The sequence below is a fragment of the Balaenoptera musculus genome, chromosome 10 (assembly GCF_009873245.2).
Source record: "Balaenoptera musculus isolate JJ_BM4_2016_0621 chromosome 10, mBalMus1.pri.v3, whole genome shotgun sequence".
Lineage (NCBI taxonomy): Eukaryota > Metazoa > Chordata > Mammalia > Artiodactyla > Balaenopteridae > Balaenoptera > Balaenoptera musculus.
In genome coordinates, this window is record NC_045794.1 from 58,509,418 (window position 1) to 58,536,144 (window position 26,727).

Here is a 26,727-nt window from a genome sequence, read left to right on the forward strand (position 1 = left end):
CAGGAAGAGGTTATATAATTATTTCAAAGGATGCAGAGAGTTGGGGAACTGGGAGGCAACAGGACCCTTCCAGAGGAAAATTGGAACAATAAATTCTTTTTCACCAAGAATTTGAGAAAGGTGTACATCTCTTTAATTGGAGTATGGTATGTGCCTTAGCAAGAGCTTCAGGTACCTAACACCAAACGTAAGAAGGATGTTGCATCGTGTCCTTTTGTAAATCACTGTGTGGGACCAGGTGGATTTTGTTGGTGTGTTCAGTGTCTCTGGACGATGTTCCTTCCCGCTCTCACAATGCCCATTTGGCTAGGCCAGAACTGTTGCGAGAGTGGTGCACTACCAGTAGTGATCGGAAGATGGCAGCATTGGGCGACCTATCTCATTTTCTTTAAGCACACTCCCTGCTAGCTGATCCCGTGGCTGTGTTCCACAGCCGTGTTTGGATCTCGGATCGTCACTCAGACCTTCTGCTTAATGACTATGTGTATGTAAATGACTCTGCTTTTCTTCTAGGGAAGAGGTCCGATATATCATTCCTGTTTTGGTTTTCAGTTAATGATTATATGTAATTATATTCGAATAAAATATTTATAAATAATCACTTATAATTAGTGGTATGTAGAACTTGGAATTCATGAACATCAGCTTTGATGAAAGGTACCCTTCAATTTGGGAGGTGTTAGTCTTAGTATTATTGTTTGTTTCTGTTTAAAAGACATTAGTGGCCAAGACTCTGCAATCCTCTTTTACAGGAATTCTTATAGGGCTCAGGTTTTTAATTTTTTGTGGGTTTTTTTTTTTTTTTTTGATAATAGGTAGGATATTTATTTGGTAAATCTCTTGGGAATATATTACAGATCCACATATGGCAAGTGCTCTGAGGAAAACAAATTATATTTTCTTAAAATTTCAAGAAGCAATTAGCTACCCTTGGATTTTGAAGGGTCTCCAGGGGTCATCCAGTCCAACTCTAAGCAGGCTTTGCACTTAAAACCAGGCAGAAGACACGTGCAATTGCCCCCTCCTCCCCATTAGTGATCGTGCCCAGGGTCTTCTGCATTTTGAGATCTATACCTTATGCATTTTGAGGCATTAGAAACAGAAAGGGAAAAATGATCCTGAGCAAGTCCATAATTCAAATTTTGCCAACACCCGAGCTTCAGGTACATTTTATCATCCCTCTTTATCTGTTAGCCACACATGGAGCTGCAAATGGAAAGCTATCTCAAGGTGAAAGGTCTAATTCTCTGGTGAGAGGAGGCTGTAGAAGGAGCATCTAGGCTCATTCCTTGGTCGAGGACAGCAGGAAACCAGAGGGAAAGGCAGCTAGGGGATGAGCAGATGGAACTGTGTAAGGTCAGAGTTTCTGGAAGGATTCCCAGATGAGGGATGGGGCCAGAGAGCATTCTAAGCAACGGGAAAGAAGACACCCAGTGGCTCTTGCCTCTGAGGTTACCCTGATTCTAGAAGCACAAGGATCGAAGACACACTGATAGATTTAGCTTGGAATTTTTAGCCGAGTTGATGCAGACCTTGTAATCCCTGCCTCACACTAGGACGGGATGCCAGATCTAGGTGAGGACCATGAGAATGGTGCACCAGATTTTCTCAGGGGCTCTCTCAGCCTGCTTTGATTTGGATCATAACCATGACCGCGCATTATGTATGCATTGATACAGCGTAAGGAAAATTAAAAATGCACATAATAGGCTGACCTAAATGCTCCTGTAGCTGGCTCCATATGTGTACTATTCTGGAGGCTTTTGAACTTGAGAGCACATTTTTTCACAAACTCTTCTGTATTCAACGTTAAGGCTCCAAGGATTTCACATCATGTGCTATAAATGCAATACAAATTAGAGAAATCAGCCAAAGACATACTAAGAAGATGTCATGAGATTCTAGTTTTCCTGATTTAGCCTTTCATTTCCCCATTTTTTTGGTTGTAAGGAAAAAATCATGCATCTATTAATCTTTTACCTGGAAACTTTAAAATGTGACAGATGTTGAGCTCATAAAACACTGAGCTCTAGATCTCTTAAATATCACCATCTAGACTGGTCCTGGGTAAATCACTTCATCTCCTTAAACCTGAGTTTTCCTTTTGGTAAAGTAAGAGGCTGAACGTCCAGGCTTCCTGTTCTATGACTGTATGATCGCTTCTCCACTGTGCCCAGGACTGTGCAAAATTTTTTGGAGGACAGACTTGAGGGCTGTATTTTAACATTTCTTTATTTTTTGTAATTGAAGTATATTTGACTTACAATATTATGTTAGTTTCATGTGTACAATGTAATGATTCATTGTTTCTATACATTACAAAATGATCACCAGATAAGTCTAGTTACCATCTGTCACCATACAAAGTTATTACAATATTATTGACTGTATTCCCTATGCTGTACATTTCATCCTCTGTATTTTAACTTTTCAACACATTTTCACATCTCTTATTTTGGTTCTTCTCATGAGGCCTCTGTGATACTGAGTTCTCCCAACCCCCTGCTATCCCTGGCCCAAGTCATCCTCTAAGTCGCTCACCACCCTTGTCTTGACTGCCACTGCCTTCCAACTGGTCTCTCTGCTTCCACTCTTGCCCCTACAATCTATTCTTTACCCAGCACCAGCGTGATCTTTTGGAAATGAAATCAGAACACATCTCTCTCCAGCCTAAAACCTTCCAATATCTTCCCGACACCCTTGGAAATACACATCTATCCGTGCCTCAGGGCCTTTGCATTTGCTATTTCCTTTGCTGGGAACACTTTTTCCCCTAGGTCTTTGTACAGCTGGCTTGTTCATTTTCTTAAAGAAAGGGCCATTTTCAAGCAGATTGCAGCTTAAAGATCACTCCGGCAGAGAGGCTTTCCCTGATTCCTCCATCTAAAACAGCCATATCCTCTGCTTGCTCTCTGACAGTTACATGATATTATTATTTATACAGCAGATTTATATAGCAGATTTCACCTGACATGCATCCTGTATGTTGATTTTTGTTGTTATTGTTGTTACTTGTCTCATCCCAGGAGCATACCTGCTTCATGGGTCGGGGAACTTTGTCCCCTTGTTCTCTGCTAGAGCGGAGTCTGGCATTTAACAGGTTTGTAGGAGTGTCTGTAGAATAAGTAGACGAATGAATAGACGTCATAGGCAGGAAAACTACAACCCAGAGAGGTTGTGGTCACAGAGCTAATTAGAAGCAGGGGTAAGACTAGGACTCAGGCCTCCTTGTGTGTGTCTTTCCTCCAGGTCCTGCTGTCACACAAAAAGCCTAATTTAGAAATACTTCATTCACTGTTTGTTTATTTATTCACCGGATATTTACTGAGCTCTTATTATGTTTCTGGCACTGGTCTGTGTCAGTTGTTCTCAGCCAGGAGCGATGTTGCCCCTCTGGGAACATTTTTCAATGTCTGGAGACGTTATTGGTCGTTGCAAATGGGGTGGGGGGGGTGCTACTGGCATCTAGGGGACAGAACCAGGGTGCTGCTAAATATCCTCCAGTGTGCAGAGTAGCCCCCTGCAGCAAAGAGTTATCCAGCGCAACGTGTCAGAGCACTGCTGAGACTGGGAAACTCTGCTCTAGATGAACAGACGGTGATACTGTTCTCATGGAGCGGATGGTTTAGTGGGGGGAGACAGACGGCAAATAGTATATTTCATACATCAAGACCACGTCAAAAAAGTGATGTGACAGAGAAGAAAGACAAGTCAGAACAGAGTAAGAGGTGGTGCCGCTGGGTGCTGTGGGTGGTGACAGGGTAGGAAGGGCTGTAATTTTCGCCTCTTCGGGAGATGAATCAAGAAAGGAAATTTTGCCTCTGGAGGCTCAGCTCCATGACCTGGGATGACCAGGCCTTCGGGTCCAGCCCAGGGCTGCAGAGCATTGACCACTCAACTTCAGAGATCGTCCACACATAATAAAAATATAAAACCCTCCAGAACCAAGGGACATCTTAATCTCCAGATAAAAATAGGGCAAATAGCCATGGGCTAGAAATAATTAGTATTTTCTGCTCCTTTTCAGGGGTGTCTACATTCTCTTTCTCAGCCCCTTCATTGCTCCATCATCACTAATGCAGGACAGTGTTAATTTGATGAAATTTTTTATTGCTCATTGTCAGCTTCTCACTTTCCTCTCGGAGCACAAATTGTGTAATTTCAGCCCCTCTCAAGAGTCGTGAGTTTTTTGGTTGTATGGAGATTTCTGCCTGTCTAGGTTGATTTCCTAGGAACTCAACAGAAGCAAGAGTAGATTTTAATATCTTGGGGAAGCTGTAGTAGTTGATGATGGTAAAACTCGGGCCAATGAAATGGTTCTTACTATATGTATTTAATGTATATGTATACATGTAAGTGCATACATAGGTATCCATTTAAGAGTTCGCTAAGAAAATGGTAATTTGGTAGGTATATACTTGTTTTCTTGCTCTTTCCTGGTTTCTTCACCACAATTCTTTACCAAGCATTGGCACATAGTAGGTACTCAACAAATGTTTGTTGAATGAATAAACAAACTGCAAAAATCAGTTTAGGATTACTGAACTCCAAGTTATTTTTCCACATTTACACGGTGCTACTGAACCGCAACTTATTAAATATAGTAGCATAGGGCTTCCCTGGTGGCGCAGTGGTTGAGAGTCTGCCTGCCAGTGCAGGGGACACGGGTTCGAGCCCTGGTCTGGGAAGATCCCACATGCCACGGAGCAACTGGGCCCGTGAGCCACAACTACTGAGCCTGCGCGTCTGGAGCCTGTGCTCCGCAACAAGAGAGGCCGCGATGGTGAGAGGCCCGCGCACCGCGATGAAGAGTGGTCCCCACTTGCCGCAATTAGAGAAAGCCCTAGCACAGAAACGAAGACCCAACACAGTCATAAATAAATAAATAAATAAATAAAAGAACGTGAATTTCTAAAAAAAAAAAAAAAAAAAAAAAATATAGTAGCATATTCTTCTGGCATTATCACTGTGACATATTCATTCTTTCTAGATCTGTGGTTTTTTAAATTTTAGAGTCATTGCAAGGACTATGATTTGACTCATAGGGTTTCTGAATCCAGGAGGCATAAGGCTCTTAGTAGTTAATACTTTTTCCATTTACCTTTAAACTAGGGAGGGATTATTAGGCAATAAATGTCAATAAATCTTCTTGACTTAAATGCGTTTTAATTGACAGTGCTGAAGAAATTATGCAGAGTGTACCATTTTATTTTGGGTGCCATTTTATTTTACAGAAGAACTTATTGCCCAGTTCACTGGATGTGTTTCCACTTCTTTTTCAGTGCTATTTCTTCACTATTGAGTTTGGCCTTTGCAAGCAAGAAGGGCAACTGCGAGCTTATGGAGCTGGACTGCTTTCCTCCATCGGAGAATTAAAGGTATGAAGCTGTAAACGAAAGTATCCTTCCCAAGCAAACTGGTTCAAGGTCATGGAAAATATTGATTTGTCTGTCTGAGTCTCTCTACTCGCAGATACCCCATAAATATTTAGTACAGGGGATTTGGTACCTCATATGTGGGTGCTGACCTAACTTTTTGCACTTCTGAAAATGGGTCATGCCTTTCTGGGTTTGTGGTGTGACTCAAATGGATGAGCAGCCATGTGCACGAATCAACAGGAATGACAAATGTATGCTCAAATGTTGGGTAACAGATGACTGGCCTAAATTTACTGCTGAAAAGTGGGCACTGAGCTAGCAGTGATCCTACTAATTGAAATTCCCTTGGAAGGGTGGCTTGGCCTCTCTCATTTCTGTCATCCCCACGGCTCCCATGGATTCCCCAGCATCTGCTTCCCAAAGGGGAATCAGAGGTTATTTTAGCTTCTTCAGAATTAATGTAAATTCAAACATTTATGGGCATATACAATAAAAAAAAAAACCACCTAAATAAATATGTGGTCCAAGAGGTATCTAATATGTGTAGTGATGCCTAAGGGATGCTTTTTTTTTTTTTTTTTGCCTTAAAATACAGTAAAATAATCATTTATTCAGAAATGTTGGAGTCTGGGGCATTCTGATCATTTAAATATTCTGGTTACTTAAGAATTGCTCTCTGTATACCACTGGGGGATAGCAAGTTTTGATGAATTTAGAATGCATTGTGATATGTAATCTGGAAATGGTACTGAAAATAATTTAATCTTTCTTTGATTATTCAGACTAAGGTCAGGATTATGGACGATCCTAGGGTTTTTATTTTGAGTATTTATTATCCTTACATAATGTAACTGGGATATATATGATTACTGGAACTTTTTAGATGTTTGTACTTTTGAAAGATGCAATTTAACTGTAGTTTCATTGAGTCCATTCACTTTATGACTTCATTCATTCATTCATTCCACAAATATTTGGTTGAGCATCTACTATGCGCCATGTACCATGCCAGGCACTGAGGCTACAAGGACAAATAATGATGATGAAGAATAAGAATATGAAGAAGATAACAACTGCCTCAAAAGACACTTAAATAGACTTTAGTATTTTAGGTGCTTTAAACATATTAACCCACTTAATTCTCATAACAACCCAATGGGATAAGTAACACCATTATCACAGATGAGAAAACTGAGGTATAAAGACATTAAGGAGCTTGTTCAAGGTCACACAGCTAATAAGTGTTGGAGGTGGTCCCGAGTCCAGGCAGTCTAGGCTCCAGGATCCAAGCCCTTGACCATTAGGCCCTATTGCCTGGGATCCCTGTTATCAAGGAGGTTACATTCTAGTGCAGGAGATAAACGACCAAGATAATACAGACAGTGTGACAAATGTGCCTGGCACATTTTAGCCCATGCCTGGGAAGGCTTCCTGATGAGGGTCCTACTGCCCACGCTGATTCTGGAGGAGTGGGAAGGATGAATAAGGGGCGGATGAGATGCTGAATCAATCAGCAGATAGCAGTGTGTGTGCTCTACTCAAAGCCTGGCCCATTAAGGGAGCTGCCTGAGGCCCTGCCTGGCTGGAATAGATGATAATATTTAATGTAACAAAAGCCTGATGTAATGTGTTAAATTTTTTTTTTTTTTTTTTTTTTAACTAAATTCTCAACAACAAAAAAATCCATTTGGGGTTAATCTCAAAGCCCACAGCAATAGCATGATGTCATATATCTGTAAGACCCATGTCTTCTATAGATGTTTTCTTGATTTCCCTGAGAAAAGAATTAGTCAGAAAATTATGTGGCTCTTGAGCTACATCTATTTACATTCTCTTCAGAGGGCTTATAAATGATACCAGCAGCAAAAGAAGCAAATCTCTCTTATTGCCCCAACTTTCAGCAGGGTCCTCTGGTCTGGTTAATGAGGCATGTGGAGGCAGCACTGGGGTGAATCTGTTGTTTTTGTTCCTGTTGGTATGGACCGAATCGTCTGGAAATGGAAATTAGCCAGAAACATGTGAAGGGCATTGTCTGCTGTGAATCTTCTTGTTCTGGTCCATCACCTCTGGTCATTAGCATTCTTCCATTCCCAAATTTCAACACTCCCAACATCCCTATGATTGCTACTTTAGACCATTTTTACAACTCAGAAATTCCTTCTATATGAAATGTCTTCTGACTGTTCACAGAGAATACGTAACATGAGACCTTTCCTTAGAGTCTTAGCTTTACCCTCACCCCATCCCTGCCCCGCTCGGTGTCAGCGTCCAGAGCCTTCCCCCAGCGTTTGTGAATACATCTGTCCAACTTTTATTTGGAAGAACAAATGACAGTTCTGAGCCCAGGTGGGGATAACTTTATTAATAGCATTATAATAATTCCTGTGCAAACCCACTTACAGTTTCTAATGCAGTTACCTCTTGTGGTAAAATGTGTTTTTGCTGTTCCAATTATAGCCCATATGTAGGTCTCGGGTAAGTTGTTGGAGGTTTTGGTGTAGTCCTTATAATTTTTACATAACTATGCACAGTTCATCTTCTTTCCTTGAACTGAACACATTTTTAAATGTGTGCTTTAAGAGGCTAAGTTTTCAGAGTGTAAATGTTGCACGTCAGAGCTGGCCAAGCACTTCCAAGTAGTATATCTATAGTTTGAAGGATAGCTTTCATTTTTCCCTCTTATTTATTTATTTTTTAAAATAAATTTATTTATTTATTTATTTTTGGCTGTGTTGGGTCTTCGTTTCTGTGTGGGGGCTTTCTCTAGTTGTGGCAAGCGGGGGCCACTCTTCATCGCGGTGCGCGGGCCTCTCACTGTCGCGGCCTCTCCCGTTACGGAGCACAGGCTCCAGACGCGCAGGCTCAGTAGTTGTGGCTCACGGAACCAGCCGCTCCGCGGCATGTGGGATCTTCCCAGACCAGGGCTCGAACCCGTGTCCCCTGCATTGGCAGGCAGATTCTTAACCACTGTGCCACCAGGGAAGCCCTCCCTCTTATTTTTTGACAGTGCTTATTTTTTATCTTTGAAGAGAGAAAAAAATAAATATGGAAATGCTTATAAAAGCTAACATAAATCTGATAACTGTAAAGACAATTTTTTAAAAATCTCAGCAATGATTGCTCTCTCTCTTGTTCTAATTATTTTTTCTGTGATGTACTTTTATGAATTCCAAAAATGTATTTGGGAAGGGCCTTTCCATACCTTCATCACTGTGGGGAACAGTTACTAATGAGCTAGATCATCTGGAAAACTGACTTTAAAAAAAGGTTGAAAATAGAATAATTGCTTGCTGTTCACCCACAGTCTAGTATGTGTCTTTCCTTTAATGTTCTTTTTCTCTCTATCTCAGAGTTGACCTAACTATTTAAGTCTCTCATTAAAAAATTTTTATTCACTCATTTATTCATTTATTTTATTCAACAAACTCAAAATTGAAAGTTCAGATTTCAAGAAACTTGGAGTCTCTAGAAGGGAAGGTCTAAGAAAGTGATGAATGTGGGTCTTTGCTGAATCCAGTTCCCTTGGAGAAGCAACAGTGAGGAGATCTTGTTCACACGAGGTGGTAAGCAACTGATTGCTAATCGATGAGTTGGCTGAGTCTTATCTCAAAAAGTTAATCCATCTCAAAGCAAAAGGCAATCTCTCCTTCTTTTTCATGGGTAAGGGTAAAGTCTAGTTCTTTGTTTCCTTAAGGGCAGAGATTAGATTTTTTTTGGTAAATAGCCTTTAGCACCTACCCCATAGGAGTTGCTGGAATATCACATACAAATACATCTGTTCTGCTTTTCAGGTTTGGACAAAGCTGGTGGTTCTTAAAATTTTAATTATTATTATATTTTGGCTTTAGTTTTAGGATATCCTTGCATGGTGAATTTATTGCACTGCTTCTATAGAGCTTTTCATCAGCCTTCACAGAACAGCCTTATATTTATTACAATCATTTGTATTTACAGCCACTTGCAGCAACTCGGTGAGGTGGTCAGAATTACTGCCAGGCTGTAGAGAAGAGACCCAAGGCCCCCGTGGGTTCCCTGAGGTCATCCAGTATGTCAGCGGGGTGGCTGGAGTTGGGACTCTGAGAGTGTCTGAGCTCTCACACCTTTCCCGCGTTCCGATGGCTCACAGCTCCCTTCCTCTTGCCTCTTCCTTTCCTGCAGGAGCACTGTTAGTAATAACAGAGCAAATGCCGGACATTGGGAGCCGGAGAAGGGTCTTTGGCTTTTACACAGGGATTTCTTGAAGAGGGAGTTTGTTCCCTCCCCACTGCAGCTTATTCAAACTGCTGAAACTTTCAACATCACTGATGACAAGAAATGTGATGCCCTCATCACCCAGTTTGGCAATAGGGATGTTGCTACCACACTGTGCTCGGTTAGCAGGAAGAACATTTGAGGAAGGTTCAAAAATTTAATAGACACACATACGTACATACATATACAAATGTATATATTTGTTGTTCTGACGTGGGAAAAGATGATTATAGTGTGAGTGTAGGGGTGTTTGCAAATTTTTATTCAGGATCTAGGGCCCAAACTACCTAGACTTCACACTTGAGTTTTTTCCTGACTTTAACCAGTCCTAATATAGAGGGTGAGGATCACAGGTCTACATCTGGAAGAGGTGAGATAATAACTCTGTGTCATTGCAAAGGCAGGTGGCTGGAAGGAAGGAAGATTTTGAGCTGATGAACTCAGCACAGGCACTGTTGCGGCCTAGGACCTGGCAGCCTCATAGCTAGGGCCATGCTTCTTTTCTCGATGGGTTCCAGAGGAGCTGTACCAATGGTGGAAGGTGTGGCTGGCTGCATTTGTACGCCAAGCATCATCTGGAGACGGAAGTAGCAAGGATAACATAACTTGCTGAACACTTCCCATGTGCCAGGCTCTTTGCATGTATAGCCTCCTTTAATTCTCACCATATTCCTGGATTATAGATAACTGTAAGTATTTCCATTTTCCAGATTAACACTGGAATAGGCTGACAGAGGTGAAATCATTTGCCCCAGATCATGTAGGAGCTAATTGGGTTCTGGGAAATTTTTGATGTTGAAAGAGATTTTTTATTTAAAAGACTGGAACTGGCAAATAAGTCTGAATTTGTACACTAAAGCCAATTAATTGGTAACGGCCATCTCTGTTGGGAAGGGTGGGAAGGCCATGCCCAGGCCCAGTGGGAAAGGCTGCTATGGTGAATTTATGCTGGTTGGGGTGGAGGGAGGGGATGGTGGTATGAGAGCTGTGTTCTTGCAGGCCCTGTTCAAATCATATTGCAAGAAGAGCTTTAGAATTCATGTAGATATAATCTTTTCAGTTTATCGAAGAGGAAACTGCATCTTAACCTGTGGAATTTTCACTCATTTGATAAACCTGTGGGACAGCTATGTTTAGAATCTAGGTCTCCCGGCTCCAAGTCCTGGGTTGTTGTCTTTGGCCCTATGGGTAAATGCAAAACAGTCCTTTTAGAGAGCATGTAGACGAGAGGTGATTCTCAAGTGTTCCTGCACTTTAAAAATGGCTTGAGAGTAAAATTCTGTCAGCCAGATTCTCTCAGCATTATAAAGCCTCTCTCTGCAGGAAGTTGGATTAATTCTTGCAGACTTCAGGATATCAGACTGTTAACACTCTGGAAAGGATTCACCGTGGAGCTCTCTGGGGACATCAAGCAGTTTGGCTCTATGTTTACAGAGAAGCTACGCTGGACACAGAGGAGAGGGCATGATAGCTGCTCCCCAAAACCAAGGTCGCTTAGAGAGAGAAGTGGATAGGAGCTGAGAAGCAAACTCAGTAGGGCTTTGCTCCATTGGACAGTGGAATCAGGAAAGACATGAATGCTATTTTATGGCCCTTGAGCTATGCTTTAGTGTTCAGAAACAGGGGCCCTCATGGGCTGCGCGGATGTTCCTGGCAGTCATCAGACAAGAGAGCTCCCCATCAGTAAATGGGACCACTTACAGGTGCGATCACCACCTCATTTGTTGGCCTTACTCGTGGCTGCTCCCCCAACTCTGGGCTCTTTTCATTCTCCAGGCTAATCCTTGGGTGCCATTGTCATTTCCGTATTTGTAACAGCCAAGGGATAGAACTGGTCCCGTACTCCATGGATGGAGAGGTCCCCAGCACGTAACCAGGTATTGGACGCAGCAGGATCTTGAGGATAGACTGCATTGTTGAGAGCTTAGAACAGTGAGCTTCCAGTTTTCCTTTTGATTAGTACATTAGGCAAGTGTGAGATGTATTATGTGACATGACGCTCTTTGCTTCAAATCATATGCTGTGAATCCACTGACTTTTCTTAAAGTCTGGGGCAGAGCACCCTGCCCTCTGGGCTTTTTCTTGATCCACTCTCATCCCATTTCCCTGTTAAGAAGATGAAATGAGCTCATTTGAGTATCCAGTAGAATCATAACACGATACATTTTTCTAAAAGTACACTGATTTCAGTCTCTGTTATTACATACACATCTTCTGGAGGTGTCCTCTACACAGGGTGACTGCTGAGGGTGCTAATGTCCTATCACAGCATTCCAGACCTAAGCAGACAAGTTTCACCCTCTTCCTGTGCTTGTCCTTGACCTGGTGAAAAGTCTGGCTCAGCAGGAAAGCCCTGAGGGAGCCATGGCTTAAACGTTCATATAGCCCATATGGCTACCACTCTGCCATGCCCCTGAGTGCGGGGGTGAGAACGTGGAAACATCTAGGACACTGAGTCAGTCACTGTCCTCCTTTTCATATGTACTGATGGATAAATGGACAATTAGAGCAACATACTAAATAAAATGCACCCAGAGTGTATGGCTGCGAAGAAAGGAACTTCTAGTTCTGAAAGCCCTGGTGAGCCAATAGGGGGCCTATTCTTTGCAGAGGAGCAACAGCTCTCATCAAGGCACATTTTGCTTCTTGAAACTGTGCAATTGTTTAAAAATGTGGACAGAATTATTAGTCATGTGGAACCCCAAATCCCTTGATGTTCACTGCGCTGCATTGAACCTATAGCACAAATGCATTTGCTGGTGTAGTGACCTTCCGCTTACAGTGAAGTTCTTCTGTGGGCCAGAAAATATGAGTCCACTCCCAAGAGGCCCTCTGCATTCCCTGATTCACATATGCACTGATCTGGACAACGGAACTTCGTGAGAAAGCAAATCAAACACAGGGTAGGACCATGTGCCCTTTCTCTTGCCTGTCAGTCCTTGGGTTCACAATTACATTTTCAAACTTAGGGAACTATAGCCTTCTTCATGGAAGGCTGTAAATCATTCCATGCATTTTGAAATTGTTGGGGGAATGTACCAAGAATACTGAACAGGAAAGGTTTTTCAGCGTTTCTCCAGGAAATCTTAGCAGTTAGAGATTGAAAAGTGCTTTGGGTGGAATCCAGAGACTGGAATAGAGTGTCTTCAGAAATCACCCAGCCCGAACCTCTCACTTACACTTGAGGAAATGGAGGCCTAGAGAGGTGGAATCATTTGCCAAGGTTATCCAGTTAGTAGCAACGCCTGGACTAGAGCCCGAGGTTTCTAATTCTCAGTTCAAGGCTGTTTCTGCTACCCCTCTCTCTCTTTGCCTCTCTCTCCCAACTAATTTACCCTTTAAATTAAGAAAGAGAGAATCTAGAGGGGTATTTCTCAAAATATAGTTCATGACCATCTGTGTGTGAATCACTTTGGATGCCTTTAAAATGCAGACTTCTGGGATTTATCCAGACCTACCAAATAATATTGAGGCCTGGGTATCTGCATTTTCTTTCTTTCTTTCTTTCTTTTTTTTTTGGCTGCATTGGGTCTTCGTTGCTGCGTGCAGGCTTTCTCTAGTTGTGGTGAACAGGGGCTACTCTTTGTTGTGGTGCTTGGGCTTTTCATTGCGGTGGCTTCTCTTGTTGTGGAGCATGGGCTCTAGGCACGCGGGCTTCAGTAGTTGTGGCACGTGGGTTCAGTAGTTGTGGCTCGCGGGCTTTAGAGCGCAAGCTCGGTAGTTGTGGCACACGGGATTAGTTGCTCTGCGGCATGTGGGATCTTCCCGGACCAGGGCTCGAACCCACGTCCCCTGCGTTGGCAGGCAGATTCTTAACCACTGCGCCACCAGGGAAGTCCCATATCTGCATTTTCTACAAACTCCTCAGTGATTCTTAGGCATATTCTGTGTGAGAACCGTCAATCCAGGGGCTATAAATAGGCAGGTGGCATGTGGCAGGAAATGAGCGCTAACTTTTAGCATCCCTGAATTTATCCTGAGAATACAATCATTCATTGTTCCTTGCTCTTCTTAGTGCCAGTCATGTAGTGAGCTGAATGGGGCTAATGATGGTTCGAAGAGTAATTACATTGGCTTTCCTGTTTCCCTAATGCCTGCTCTGGGCATAACTATAACTATTAATATTAGCTCTGTTGTTTTTTCCCACCTGGCAATATTTATTTGCTGTATATTTCTCTGCTGTACTTGGGGGAAGGTAAACGAATGCTTCGCACGTATCCTTGAATATACAGGCCCACTGCAGCCTCTGCTGGTACACAGTACCTGGCCTCAAAATGTCTCACAGTGAGTCCACAAATAGTTCATTCAGAGTCCCCATCACCTCTCCATGCAGGTAATTATTACTTTTGCCATTTAAGGGAAATTTCAGTACATTGCTTATAGCAGTAAATTTAGGACCATATTTGTGCTCTCCTGCTTCTAATTCATAGCATAGATTTAAAATTCCATTTCTGTGGGGTTACAGCTCTGAACTGTCCTTCAGTATGAATTTTGTTGATAATAAATAAAATAATACCATGTCTCATTTTTTTCCCTCAGCAACTAACAGACTTACAAACAAACAAACAAACAAACAAACAAAAAACCCCTCACCACTCAATTTCCCCTGCATATGGGAGAGTTCCATATTTCATGGTAGATGAGTAGCTGAATAGTTCTGTAAAATGTTTGAGCTGTGCTGTAGGAATGTGACATGGTGGCACTTTGGAAAGTCTCATTCTGGAGTTTAATGGGTTTTGCGATATGTTTTGCAGCATGCTCTTTCTGACAAGGCATGTGTGAAAGCCTTTGACCCAAAGACAACTTGCTTACAGGAATGCCTTATCACCACCTTCCAGGAAGCCTACTTTGTTTCAGAAAGTTTTGAAGAAGCCAAAGAAAAGATGAGGTAAATTTATTTTTCTTCCATCTAGAGAAAATAACTTTTTATTTTTCTGGCTCTGTTCTTTCCTTCTGTCTGTCTCTTGAACCAGTGAGGATTGATCCCATATCCTTCTCTTTGCTGTTTATTTTGCAGGGACTTTGCAAAGTCAATTACCCGTCCCTTCTCCGTCTACTTCAATCCCTACACACAGAGTATTGAAATTCTGAAAGACACCAGGAGCATTGAAAACGTGGTGCAGGACCTCCGCAGCGATTTGAACACCGTGTGTGATGCCTTGAACAAAATGAACCAATATCTGGGAATTTGATGTCTGGGACCTGTGTCATTGCCAGCCTGATCTTTTTGGGGCTTAGCAGCAATTCAGTCAATGTCATATAACACCAATAGCTTTCTGTGTCATGGCTTGGCTAGTAAGCATACAATTCTGTATATTTCTACCTACTTGCAACTACTGTGATAATGTATGAAACACCATAAAGAACCCAATGACAGATAACCACTCATTGTATGAAAGATCGTAATACATTTCAATGTCTTAAATAGATTTGACGTTCCAGCTTAGTGTCCTTAACCAAACTGCAGCTATTGAAAATTGGTAACAAATAGCCCTCTTATGATTCTAGCTCGTGACCTTTTCTTTCTCAGATCTGAGCCTTTCCTCTGTGTTCATTAGATAAAATGAAAATAGCAGTGAAACTGTTTCTGTTTTCTCTAGTATCAGTGTTTTCGCAGCACTATTTGAGATAAACCCAGAATTGTATGAAACTTCCCATCACATTAACAAAAGATTCAGTATTCTGTTTCAAAAATTGAAAGTAGTGAACACACTAGTTGGAATGGTTTTTAGGTTGATTATTTATAAAATGTAAGAAAAGAGAAATTTCCACAAATAGAAAATATCTGTTGCATTGACCTTGTAGAAACTGAGTTGTGACATGCTTCCCAAAGTATTTTGGAAGAAAACACTTCCAGAAAGGACATTAGGAAAGACTAAACAATGGGGAAGAATCTTGGGACTATGAATTTTATGCTGGAATAAAGTGATTATCATTCTCAGCTGGTTAACGCATTTTTCTTGGAGAATAATAATATCATAGAGCTATGATTTCAATGACATAGAAATTGAGTCTCAGAGAGGTTAAGTGATTTGCTCAAAGTAGCACAGTTAGTTGTGCACCAGCATTTACAGCCCATCACATCTCACTTTTGGATTGCTAAGACATTCAACTTGGTGTATGTATGTATTTATGATGTGTAGTCATAGAAGGGAAACTAATGCTTATCAAAACTAATGTTTATCACTAAATAGGACTTGGTTTGTGATCAAGGGTTGACAGCAGGACAGAAATTTCCTCTCACAGCCCCCAACCAAGCTAGGTCTCTGGGAGTCTGTCCACTTGCCTAAAGTTTGGGCAAATTTGGGTAAACAATAGTGATACACCACAAATTTCAGTCATCTTTGCTATAAGAGGTATAATCAGGTGATTAGGTGAACGAATAAAAAATTGCTGAATGAGCGAATGAATTTTAGCTTCTGATTCCCTTAACAAATGCAATCACTGTTCCTCTAATTCTGCTTTAGTAGCGCAGAATACTGGGTGGAGGTAAGAGGGGACGAGAAAAAGTAAAGAAGAGTAAGATGACGAGATAACTTGTAAGTTAGCAATTCCAAAATATTTACTTTAGCAATTTCTAAGGATGTTCTTTAAATAGGAAACTACATGTGATTTCAAACTAATTTATACAGTTGTATGGCCCGTTATGAGTCAGAAATTTTTGGACTAAATGTATTCAGGAACAATATGAGAAAGAGTTAAAATATATATCAGAGAGAGGTAAAATTACAATGAAAAATCAGAGGCTTGACTATCGGTTATCTTAATGATTGAGGCTCTTTCATTTCTGAAGGGTTCTCAGAACAATGGACTTTTTGAGAAAGGATCTGGTGCATAGAATGTGAGAGTCATGCAGTTTAAATGCTACTTTAGGTGAATGAGACTGCCTTGAAGAATTATCAGTGGTAGAGAAATGATGAGCAAGCTGAACCCAGATAAAAGGATCTAGAATGATCAAGTAGTTGTAAAATCCAATCATTTAATAAATCCATAAATACATAGTTTCTTACATCTTGCTTTGCTAGATCTAGATGACCCTGAGTAATTAGCTATTTATAAATATTAACCTAGAAAAATAACCCAGAACAATGAATCCAGAAATTTCCAATGAACAATAACGAGAGACTAAGAACAATAATTTAGAAATTTCCAGAACTAGTTGCTGAATTTTCTCAAAGGAGAAAATGGGCTGAGAAACTCTTCATGTCTGCTTTTTCTGTTGTTCCCATAATTTGGTGTTGCTTTAGATAACATTTTGTCTTTTGTAACAACATGGACGGACTTGGAGGGCTTTATGCTAAGTGAAATAAGCCAGACAGAGAAAGACAAATACTGTATGATATCGCTTATATGTGGAATAAAAAAATACATCAGACTAGTAAATATAACAAAAAAGAAGCAGACTCACATAGAGAACAAACTAGTGATTACCAGTGGAGAGAGGGAAGAGGGGGACGGGCAAGATAGGGGTAGGGGATTAAGAAGTACAAACTATTAGGTATAAAATAAGCTACAGGATACAGGGACAACATGGGGAATATAGCCAATATTTTATAATACCTATAAATGGAGTATAACCTTTAAAAATTATGAATAAGTATACTGTACACCTGTAACATATAATATTACAGCCACTATAATTCAATAAAAAAGAAAAAACCCCATAAGTAGTCATCAAGCTTCCTCCTTCTAGCCCCAATGAAAGGGGAGCTTCTTAGTTAAATGTACTGAAGGAGAATTATATTTAATTGTAGACGAATTCCCTCAACAAAAGATAACATTTGAGCTATCTTCTGATTGACTATAGAGGCATCTTTAGTGTTCTTACATGTGCAAAATCTATGTTGTTTCAAAAATAGAAGCACTGCAAAGTAAATAGGCTTTCCCGCAGAGCTTATATAGGTATCATACAAGGAGGAGGAATTATTTGATTCTTTTTAGATTTGTTCTCCATTTGGAATAGCGTGGTTTTCGCCATATGAAACAATGGAATCATGGTTTTCATTTGTTGTGAGCATTTAACACGCAAATGCCATTACAACTAATAGTGGGAAAAGTCCTATAAAATTTAACAGCCATCATAGGAAAAGTGTTGGCAGAAAAAGTCCCCAAATGGAAGTAGTACAACAAAATAATCACAGCCAGCTTCTTGTCATATCTGATACCTGCTCAGTGTAACCATTTGTCTCACTTATGCCTCCTGACTTAAAGCTAAATTAAATAGATCCAAGGGCAATTATAAATTTAAAGACACTTGCTCACTGTCATCTCACTGTGAATCGCTACTTTATTTTGGCTTTGCTGCTGTCTTCTGTAATCAGCTAATCAGAAATCAACCCAAGGTTCTTAGCAAGGCCAGGTTTCTTATGTATCACACCTAGCAAAAAACAGCTGGAATCTGATTAGTCCAGTTTTTTTCTTAAAGCATTCTTGTCTGTTATGAGTTGGGGTCAGGCAACCAGTATGTTCTTGGATGATCAGTTTATTTGGCGTAGCAGATTGTTCATAAATTGCATGTTTTAAGAGTAGGGAACTCTGACCCAGAGTGGTTAAAAAAACATTTTTTTTTTTTACATTAGTGTCAAGGGTTGTGAAACTTCGGTGTCTGGCTTAGTCTCATGTATTTACTGTGTAATTTAGAAATGATGCTTTATGGGGATGATATATCTGTGCTTGTCTTGCTTGCATAGTAAATGGGCCTGAGCCTAATGAATGTAATGTATTGCAACATTTACCAACATGAAAAGTTCTCAAAGGAAAAACAGTAGGCTTTAACATGAAAGCAAATAGAAATACAAAGTTTCATTTTCCAACGGAGTCATGGCTCACATCATTTTCTTCATTTGAGGAGGAAAACATTAACACAAGATATAGTTGTCCTCCAATTCATTTGATCTAATTTTCAACTTCTAAAGAATCCAGTGCTGATGCTGACTCCCATGAACCTTGTCTTACTTATAATGAAAAAGAAAGCAGCCCAGAGTTTTCCAGTGTGTCTGAGTTTTTTTTGTTTTTGTTTTTCTTCTTCAATTTCCAAAGACATTCTCTTATTTGGGGAAATGATTCTTATGCAGATTGACTTTTTCTGGGAAGAGGCAAGGGAATTAATAGTGACATATTCCTTCTTCTCATATTAGATTTGCATGTGTTCAAAATAAACCAGTTCTGAAACATTGAATGGTGAGTCTTTATAATGTGACTCGAGGTCTCAAAACATTCATTCAGTGGCTTAGACCATATCAGGGACTGTATCAGGCACTGTTCTAAAAACTAAGGCTATAGTGGTGAATAAGGCAGAGGAAGCTTATGCCCACTTTGAACTTACATTCTAGTAGACAGATAGCAGCAAAAAAAAAACCAGATTATTTGAGATTGTGGCAATTTTATGAAGAGAATAGTTGGGGTAATGTGATAAAGAGCAGTGGAGAGGGGAGGGATTAAGGTGGCCAGGGGAAACCTTCCTGAGCAGATGGGTTTTGACGAAGAACCATGGGATGAGCAGAAGCCAGGCATGAAGAGAGCCATGGAAAGAGTGTTTCTGGAAGAAGGGACAGCAAGATCAAAGTCTCTAAGGCAGAAGATTGATGTGTTCAGGGAAGACAGATTGATTGCCAGTGGGCTGGAGAGGAAGGCTAAGATGGGAGCATGGGAGGCAAGGATGAGATAATACAGGGTTCCAGAGGGGGTCAGGTGGACCCTAAATGCAGTGGAGTCACTGGAGGGCTGGAAACCAGATCTGATTTACATTTTCAAAGGTTACTCAGGCTGCTGTGTGGAAATGAATCGTAGGGGGATTGGAGAGTGCTGTAAAACCAATTAGGAGACCATTGCAATATTGAGACTCTATAAAGTCAATATCTCACTGGATCATGGTGGACATCACTAAAAACAGTTGTAATTAAATAAGTTACAGAGTTAAGTAGGTGGCTCGGAACTGTCAAATGAAACACCAGGGGAAACTGGAATAACCAGTACCTGGGTTGATTATCATTGAGCTGGAGAAGCAGACATCCAATGATATCCTGTGTCTTTTGCAAATACGTAAAGCTTCCTTTGACAAAACAACATCATGTGAAACTTTTCCTGGACAGCTTTTAAGGATAAAAAGCCAGACTGGAAAGCAAATGCAATTTTTTTTTTTTTTTCTAGAGACGCACAGATATTCACTGCATAAGCAAAAATGAAATAGAGAATGGGGCATTATTGGTGAACATTGGTAGTGCTGACAAGGTGATTCAGGACAAAAAAGCTCCCTCACCTTCAGGCAAACTGAATAGTTGTGTTCACTGGCTCTCTGGCCATTTCTATAGGAATAGGTCATATAAATGTAAGTGAATTAGTTAAGTCTATTTCCACTCTTCTCGCTGCTGTCATCTCCCCAAATGTATATTTGAGATACACCAGCAAGTTTCACTTGCTGTGATTTCTTCCTCTCTCTAAGAAGGATGGGTCTGGTGCAGCAGCTGGAAGTCTATTTCCTTCTTTGGGAGGATCGTAGTGCGCCTGATGTTCAACCCAAGGGCATCTGTGGTTATGATGCCTGCACAGCATTCTCATAATCCAGTCTGGATACAGTTTTTATAATTGAACAACAAAAACATCTGACAGATGTGGGCAGGGTAATTTGAAAGCTAGTGACACAAAGAAATCAAGTTCATTTTCTGTCAAAATCAAATCTTTAAAAACACTGCAGGGCTTCCCTGGTAGCCCAGTGGTTAAGACTCCGCCTGCCAATGCAGGGGACACGGGTTCGAGCCCTGGTCTGGGAAGATCCCACATGCCGCGGAGCAACTAGGCCCGTGAGCCACAACTACTGAGCCTGCGCGTCTGGAGCCTGTGCTCCGCAACAAGAGAGGCCGCGATAGTGAAAGTGGCCCCCGCTTGCCGCAACTGGAGAAAGCCCTCACACAGAAACGAAGACCCAACACAGCCAAAAATAAAAATAAATACAAACAAACAAACAAACAAACAAAAAAACACTGCAAAGCTAACCCTCATTTTATAGGTTGAGAAAGGTAATATTAATTATGAGAAGGTGGTAGGACTTTCCTGGCGTCTCCTTCACTCCTTCCAGATCCTTTGCAGTCTCCTTACTTTTTAGCTTGTTAATTTTCATGGAACTCACAAGATGCTGATTCAGTAGGTCTAATATTCCCAGAGGTTTGCAAACCACTGAACACATCTAATGTACAGCTCGCTCGATTTTAGTGAACAGCTAACTCCACAGACGTTAATGAGGCCAATTATTGGCAAGTGAATTTGAAGTGAAGGGCACGTGAGGTTTGCAACTATAGTTATTTGTTTATCGGGATTGATTGAGGCAAACTTCCTTTTGATCATTACATCTGATTGATCACTGCACGGTGGCATTATGAAAGAATGAGGTTCCCAAATCAGATAACTTGGAAGAAACATCTCTGCCTTGCCAGGGCAGAACATGTCCCCCTGTCCATTTCAGTGTGAAAGCCTAGCCATTAAGTTGGAATAGATCCTAATTAGCCTCCTTACAAATCTCTCAAACTTTTTGGCCTTTCCTGTTGAGCAGAACTTAAAAGAAGCCTAAATTCCTCCCTTGCCCACGTATAGTCAGTATCAAAGAAAATAACTTGCAGGGTTATACTTACTGCTGAAAACAAGTGCAGACATAGCAATCCTGATTTGAAGTGGCATTGGAAAGTATAATTTGGTTCACCCAGCCAAGTGATTACTGCAAGTACAGATCATCAGCACAGCCCACTCCAGCACATTTGAATTGGTGATCAGCTGACAGCTAATTGCCAGACTGAGTCTGCCTCTTGAGCTTCTGCCTGGGAACAGAGGGGAAAAAATCACCATGACTCCTACCTAGCCTGGATGGAGGTATTTTTCCCATGTTGGAAATATGCCCTGGAGGGTGGTTGTCACTCTGCTTATACTACCAGCTGTTGCTTGCCCAGCATCCGTACCTTTTTTTGTCCAATAACTGCACCCTCTTTTTTCTTTTGTGAACACTCTCCTACTTTTAATCCATACCTGGGATGAGGCTGACTCCCCCTCCCAGTTCCAAGGGCTGGGCTTCTGACCAAGGCTTCGATGAGATATAGATATGTTCCCCTGCCCTAAATGATTGGTGCAGGGCTGGGTCATGCCCTGAGGTGGGCCAATTAAGGTCAACCCCTGGACTTTTCTGGAACCATTGAGAAAGAGGTGTGCTTTCTTCTGTGGTTGGAAAGTGTAGCATGTGAGTCTGGAACTTCTGGGGGGCCTCTGGGTAGGGAATGCAGGACCAAGAGTAAGAGATGGGACAGAGTCTTAATGTCATTGTCAAACTCATGGATTTAGCTGTGCTGAAGCAACGTGTATCTTTGGACTTTCCAGGTCTGGGAGCTAATAAATGGCCCCTCCTCCCTTGCTGTCATTTTCCTTTACTGTCCCTGGCACCAAAAAAGTGCTAATACGCAGGATAAAACACAAGAGGAGAGGCAGGAGATTTTACGTTTGCTTTTTTCACATTTTTCCTCTTGGTTTTAGAAATCACGGCCTCCTAAAGTAGTACTATTTATGTCCTTCTGGCTTAGCCCGTGCCATAGAAATTTGGGATGCCTGACCTCTTTATCCTCCTCTAATTCTGATAATGGTATGACTTCTTCCAGTGAGATGTAGCCAGCAAAACTGCTCAATAGAAGGTTTTAATTGGGTTCTAGGTGACCATCTGAAATTCAATCTCTAAGCCACTGATTTCGTCCGTGGGAAAAGGATATCAAAGCAAATTAAACTTAAGATAACTGGATAAAACTTTTTCTGTTCCAGCTTTTTAAAAAAATTTTTATTATTTATTTATTATTTATTTATGGCTGTGTTGGGTCTTCGTTTCTGTCCGAGGGCTCTCTCCAGTTGCGGTGAGCGGGGGCCACTCTTCATTGCGGTGGGCGGGTCTCTCACTATCGCGGCCTCTCTTGTTGCAGAGCACAGGCTCCAGACGCGCAGGCTCAGTAGCTGTGGCTCACGGGCCTAGTTGCTCCGCGGCATGTGGGATCTTCCCAGACGAGGGCTCGAACCCGTGTCCCCTGCATTGGCAGGCAGATTCTCAACCACTGCGTCACCAGGGAAGCCCGGTTCCAGCTTTTTACTGTAACTAGCATTAGGAGGATCTGATTTTCATTAGAATTGGGCACTTTTAAACAAAAATTCTCAGAGTATAGCAAAGAGAACATGGGCTTTGAAATCAGGTAAACAGAGGTACAAATTCTCATTTTTCTGCTTACAAAGCTGGGTGCTTTTTACAGACTTACTGACATTTTCTGAGTTTTAGTTTTGTTTTCTGTAAAATGGGAATGAAAATACTTCATTTACATAATTGTCATGAAAATTAAACACTATACGTGCCTAATCATAAAAATTACTTAACAAATGTTAATTTCCTTCTCTTTTTGTTTTTAAATCTAAATGCTCTTAACCATCTCCAGCTTTTCCCACACTTTTAAATGATAAAATCATTGTACCTTAATGGCCCAAAGAAGTATTATACCATGTTACGGGCCATTGTTTTTATTTCTATGACTTTTCATACTTTTATTTGACCAGATTTTAGTAGAACTGACTGAATCTCATTGAGCTGTGAATCTGTAGGACTGTGGTCATTTGCACTATGGCCTTAAATCATTACCTGGAAATTCAAAAGCAGGGGATACTAACTGATTCAGTGACCTCAGAGATGGTTTGCATTTCTATCTGGACATCAAAATTTATATCTATGAAATGGGAATAAAAATATAAAAACCTGTTCAAATTAATGAAACAATATAAAGGTTGGAACTTTCTAGGAGAATGACACTAAGCAAATAGAACTATTATTATTCATAGTTCATTGGATTGTGGCAAGTTGACTCTGAGCCATTCCCCAACTGTCCATCTCAGAAAAGCTGAAATAGAAGGCAGAGTGGTTGGTCGGTATATGTTCCAGTCACCGGTCCAGGTACTGAAAGGCAGGCCCAGCCAAGCCCCTCTAGGACAGGGGTACTGCACTCCCAAGCTCCCTTTCAGAGAGCAATTGAGCTTAGGGTTGTCTCTGATGAAAATAAAGTCCTGGTCAGAGGGAACAAATTACATCCAGAATATAAATGCATTTTATTTGCAGAGCAGGAAAGGACAGTGCTAAGTGAAAATAGGAAATTGGAATATTATGTGTTGGGAGAGCAATTCCTTTCATCCCTGCAGCTAATGGACTGAACAAAAAGTGAACAATTTGTTTCATGTGATAATTCACTAACTAACTGACAAGGTTTCCATTTCTGAGTCCCTTTCCACATTCAGCTGCTTGTTTTGTAGCGCAGTATTACAATTATCTGCCTATCTATTGCATTGCATAAACGGGATGGCTGAAATATATGTGAGGAATAACCATAACTGCTTAAGCTCTTCCTGTTAAAGAAGGAGCGAAGGAAAGGCAAGATGGAGCGTCTTCCCCTTGCCTTAAAATAGCCATCTGTTTCCTTTGTGATGTTCTCTTCTCTGGAGAGAAGACTTTTAGAGAAATACTGTATTCTAAAATGGGAAGGGGAACGGTAGCTGGGTTTAATTTCACTTTGCCTCCTTTTCATCTTTGTCGTAAATTGACCAACCATGAATGGAGAGCTGGTTCTAACCACCAGCCTAGACACCGAGCAGTTACCCTCTTGTCGTGCCTTTATGTGGGGACCTGGGTTAGGCATGAGGAGAACTCACGTGATAGCCCACCCTCACTTCAGTAAAGATTATCATCAAAGATCGATCAACTATTAGCTTTATTTTCTATTCCTAAACATTACTTTGTTGACTTTTATTTGTGTATCTTTCGTATCTTTTGGGTTTGCTTGGGAGCTTCATTACTTAGGACTCATGAACCAACAGGCAGTGATGTAGAGGGCTTTCAAAAGAGACTGGAGCTGATAACCAGAAGGACTTCAGTTTCTGCTGTCACTTCTGCTTCTCTGCACATCTGTTCATTCTACTCTCTGGAACTCTGTTTTATTCTTCCTTTTTCTCTGCAGATGGGATTTTTCTACTTACGCATCTGCATGGTGGAATATGGTTGGCTCTAAAACTCTGGAGTTTTATGTGTTATAGTTTTAGCCAAAGACAGACTCACTGTCTCTGAATTCAAATTTCAAATTCTTGGGAAAGAGAATCTGATTGATCCAGTGTGGGTCAGCTGTTCATTCCTGGTCTGGTTGACTGAGGTCAGAGTGGAAGGGTGAGGTGGTTTAAATATGGCTGCAGACACCCTGTCCTGTGGGTGGGGAGGCAGTTCTGGGAGAAGATGGGCTGGGCAGAAATCCAAATTATAGTCCAGGGACTTCCCTGGTGGTCCGGTGGCTAAGACTCCACACTCCCAATGCAGGGGGCCCGGGTTCCATCCCCGGTCAGGGAACTAGATCCCGCATGCATGTCACAACTAAAATCCTGCGTGCCCCAATGAAGATCCTGCGTGCTGCAACTAAGACCCCACGCAATCAAATAAATAAACATTAAAACAAACAAACAAAAACCAAATTACAGTCCAGACTACAACTCTTGTCCTATTTAAAGAAATCATGCTTAACCGATGATCCTATGCTTGTCCTTGGATCCTAAATGGGCAGACTTGGGGTGGGCCTCTACCCTCTATGTTTCGTTTTTATCACTCTTTTTTGGACTTGTTGGCTTCTCATCCAAATGTCCCGGTTGGCGGAGTGCATGAAGTGAACTCATGTTAGTGGTGAACACCACCTTTGGTAAAGTCCATTCTCCCCCAGCTCTGCTCCCTAACAGCTTTGTACCTGATGTCATCTCACATGCAGGCTGGAAGGCCCCTTGGGAGGCTCTTACAGAGAAGTTGTGGGCAGAGAGGAGAGACCGTGAAACAGAGGAGGAGCATCAAGAGAGACAGGAGAGTCAGGAAAGTGTGGTTTCAGAGCCAAAGGAGAAGAGCTTTAAGGGTTAAGGAGCTGCGGACTCCAAAGGGCCGAGCCTCGATCTCCCCCAGCCCTCCCTCCCTCCCTCCCTCCTTCCCTCCCTCCCTCCCGGCCCAGACCTCAAGTATGGATGGAGCACCTGTGCACTGAAGAAAATCACTGGCAAAGCCAGAGAAGTTCTACGCACGTGGACTGTATGTTCCTCCTGTGACCCCTGCCTCATTCTGAGAGTGGTATTTTTCTTTCTTCGGGAAGCGAGGGGAATGTTACTGTGGCCTAGTTTCTATACAGTATCAAGATACTACCTGAAAGGCAGGCTGACATAGCAGATCAAATCCCATTTGACAACTGAGATGCCACATATGTGAGAGGTTGTGGTATCCACTATGGGAAAATTTGGTCCTGCTTCCTTTTTTCTGTCTCAAACTTTCCCAGGATTTTTTTTTAAATTTGTATACTGTGACCTGTGATGCTTTGGAGTATATAACCTAGAAAAATAAGGGCAGAGGGTCAAGCCTAACAGGTCTATAAGTGTCAAGTGCCTCCTTTAACCATAGAAAGAAGTTGACTATTAGCTTCACTCATGCTTCAGAGTGGCAGACTTTACCTTTACTTAAAATGTTGCCTTTGAATGACCACACTCGATTTTTAACAATATTTATAGCTTCCCTCTCTTTCTTTTGAGATATATAATATATTTAAAAAATGAGTCCATGTTTCACTAGCTAATCATAGTTTATCATTTAGAATTACCTGTCTCAATCCAGGGAAAATTAGATAACTGTGCACTATTATTAATCAGCGCTTTTTGTCAGGATTAGTTTAATAGCCATTATTTTTAGTATAATTGTTGTACATAAAATGAAATCAAAGAGAACATAATGGTGGATTTGTCTGAACATGACATCACATCGCCCTATTTTTAGAGGCACACATGTGAAAAATTTAAAAGGTCTCTCTTTTATTTTATAGACTCATTTTCCTGGTTCTTCTTCCTGAATCAAGTTGAAAGCTTGTAAGACAGTCAGTATTCTTCAAATGTGGATGAGGAAACCGGTTTGCTTAGGCCTAGCAGCTATGTAGATTTACTTTCCTCTGTGTAGTGGTTCAGAGTGTAGAGGCTGTGGTCAGATAATCCAATTGTGTACCCAGTTTTGCTACTAATGAGGATAATTGACTTAATCACA

At 41.3% G+C, this 26,727-nt stretch overlaps 1 protein-coding gene across 1 annotated transcript in view; it reads left to right on the top strand.

The window, feature by feature from the left end:
* Positions 1 to 15,391, top strand: part of TPH2 (tryptophan hydroxylase 2) — an 88,214-nt gene extending 72,823 nt beyond the window's left edge. Inside the window, exons 9-11 of the mRNA XM_036866423.1 lie at positions 5,283 to 5,378; positions 14,384 to 14,517; positions 14,647 to 15,391. Of these exons, the coding sequence (XP_036722318.1) occupies positions 5,283 to 5,378; positions 14,384 to 14,517; positions 14,647 to 14,821 (405 nt within the window). The 3' untranslated portion in view covers positions 14,822 to 15,391. The remainder of the gene's footprint in view (positions 1 to 5,282; positions 5,379 to 14,383; positions 14,518 to 14,646) is intronic.
* Positions 15,392 to 26,727: the final 11,336 nt, after the last annotated feature.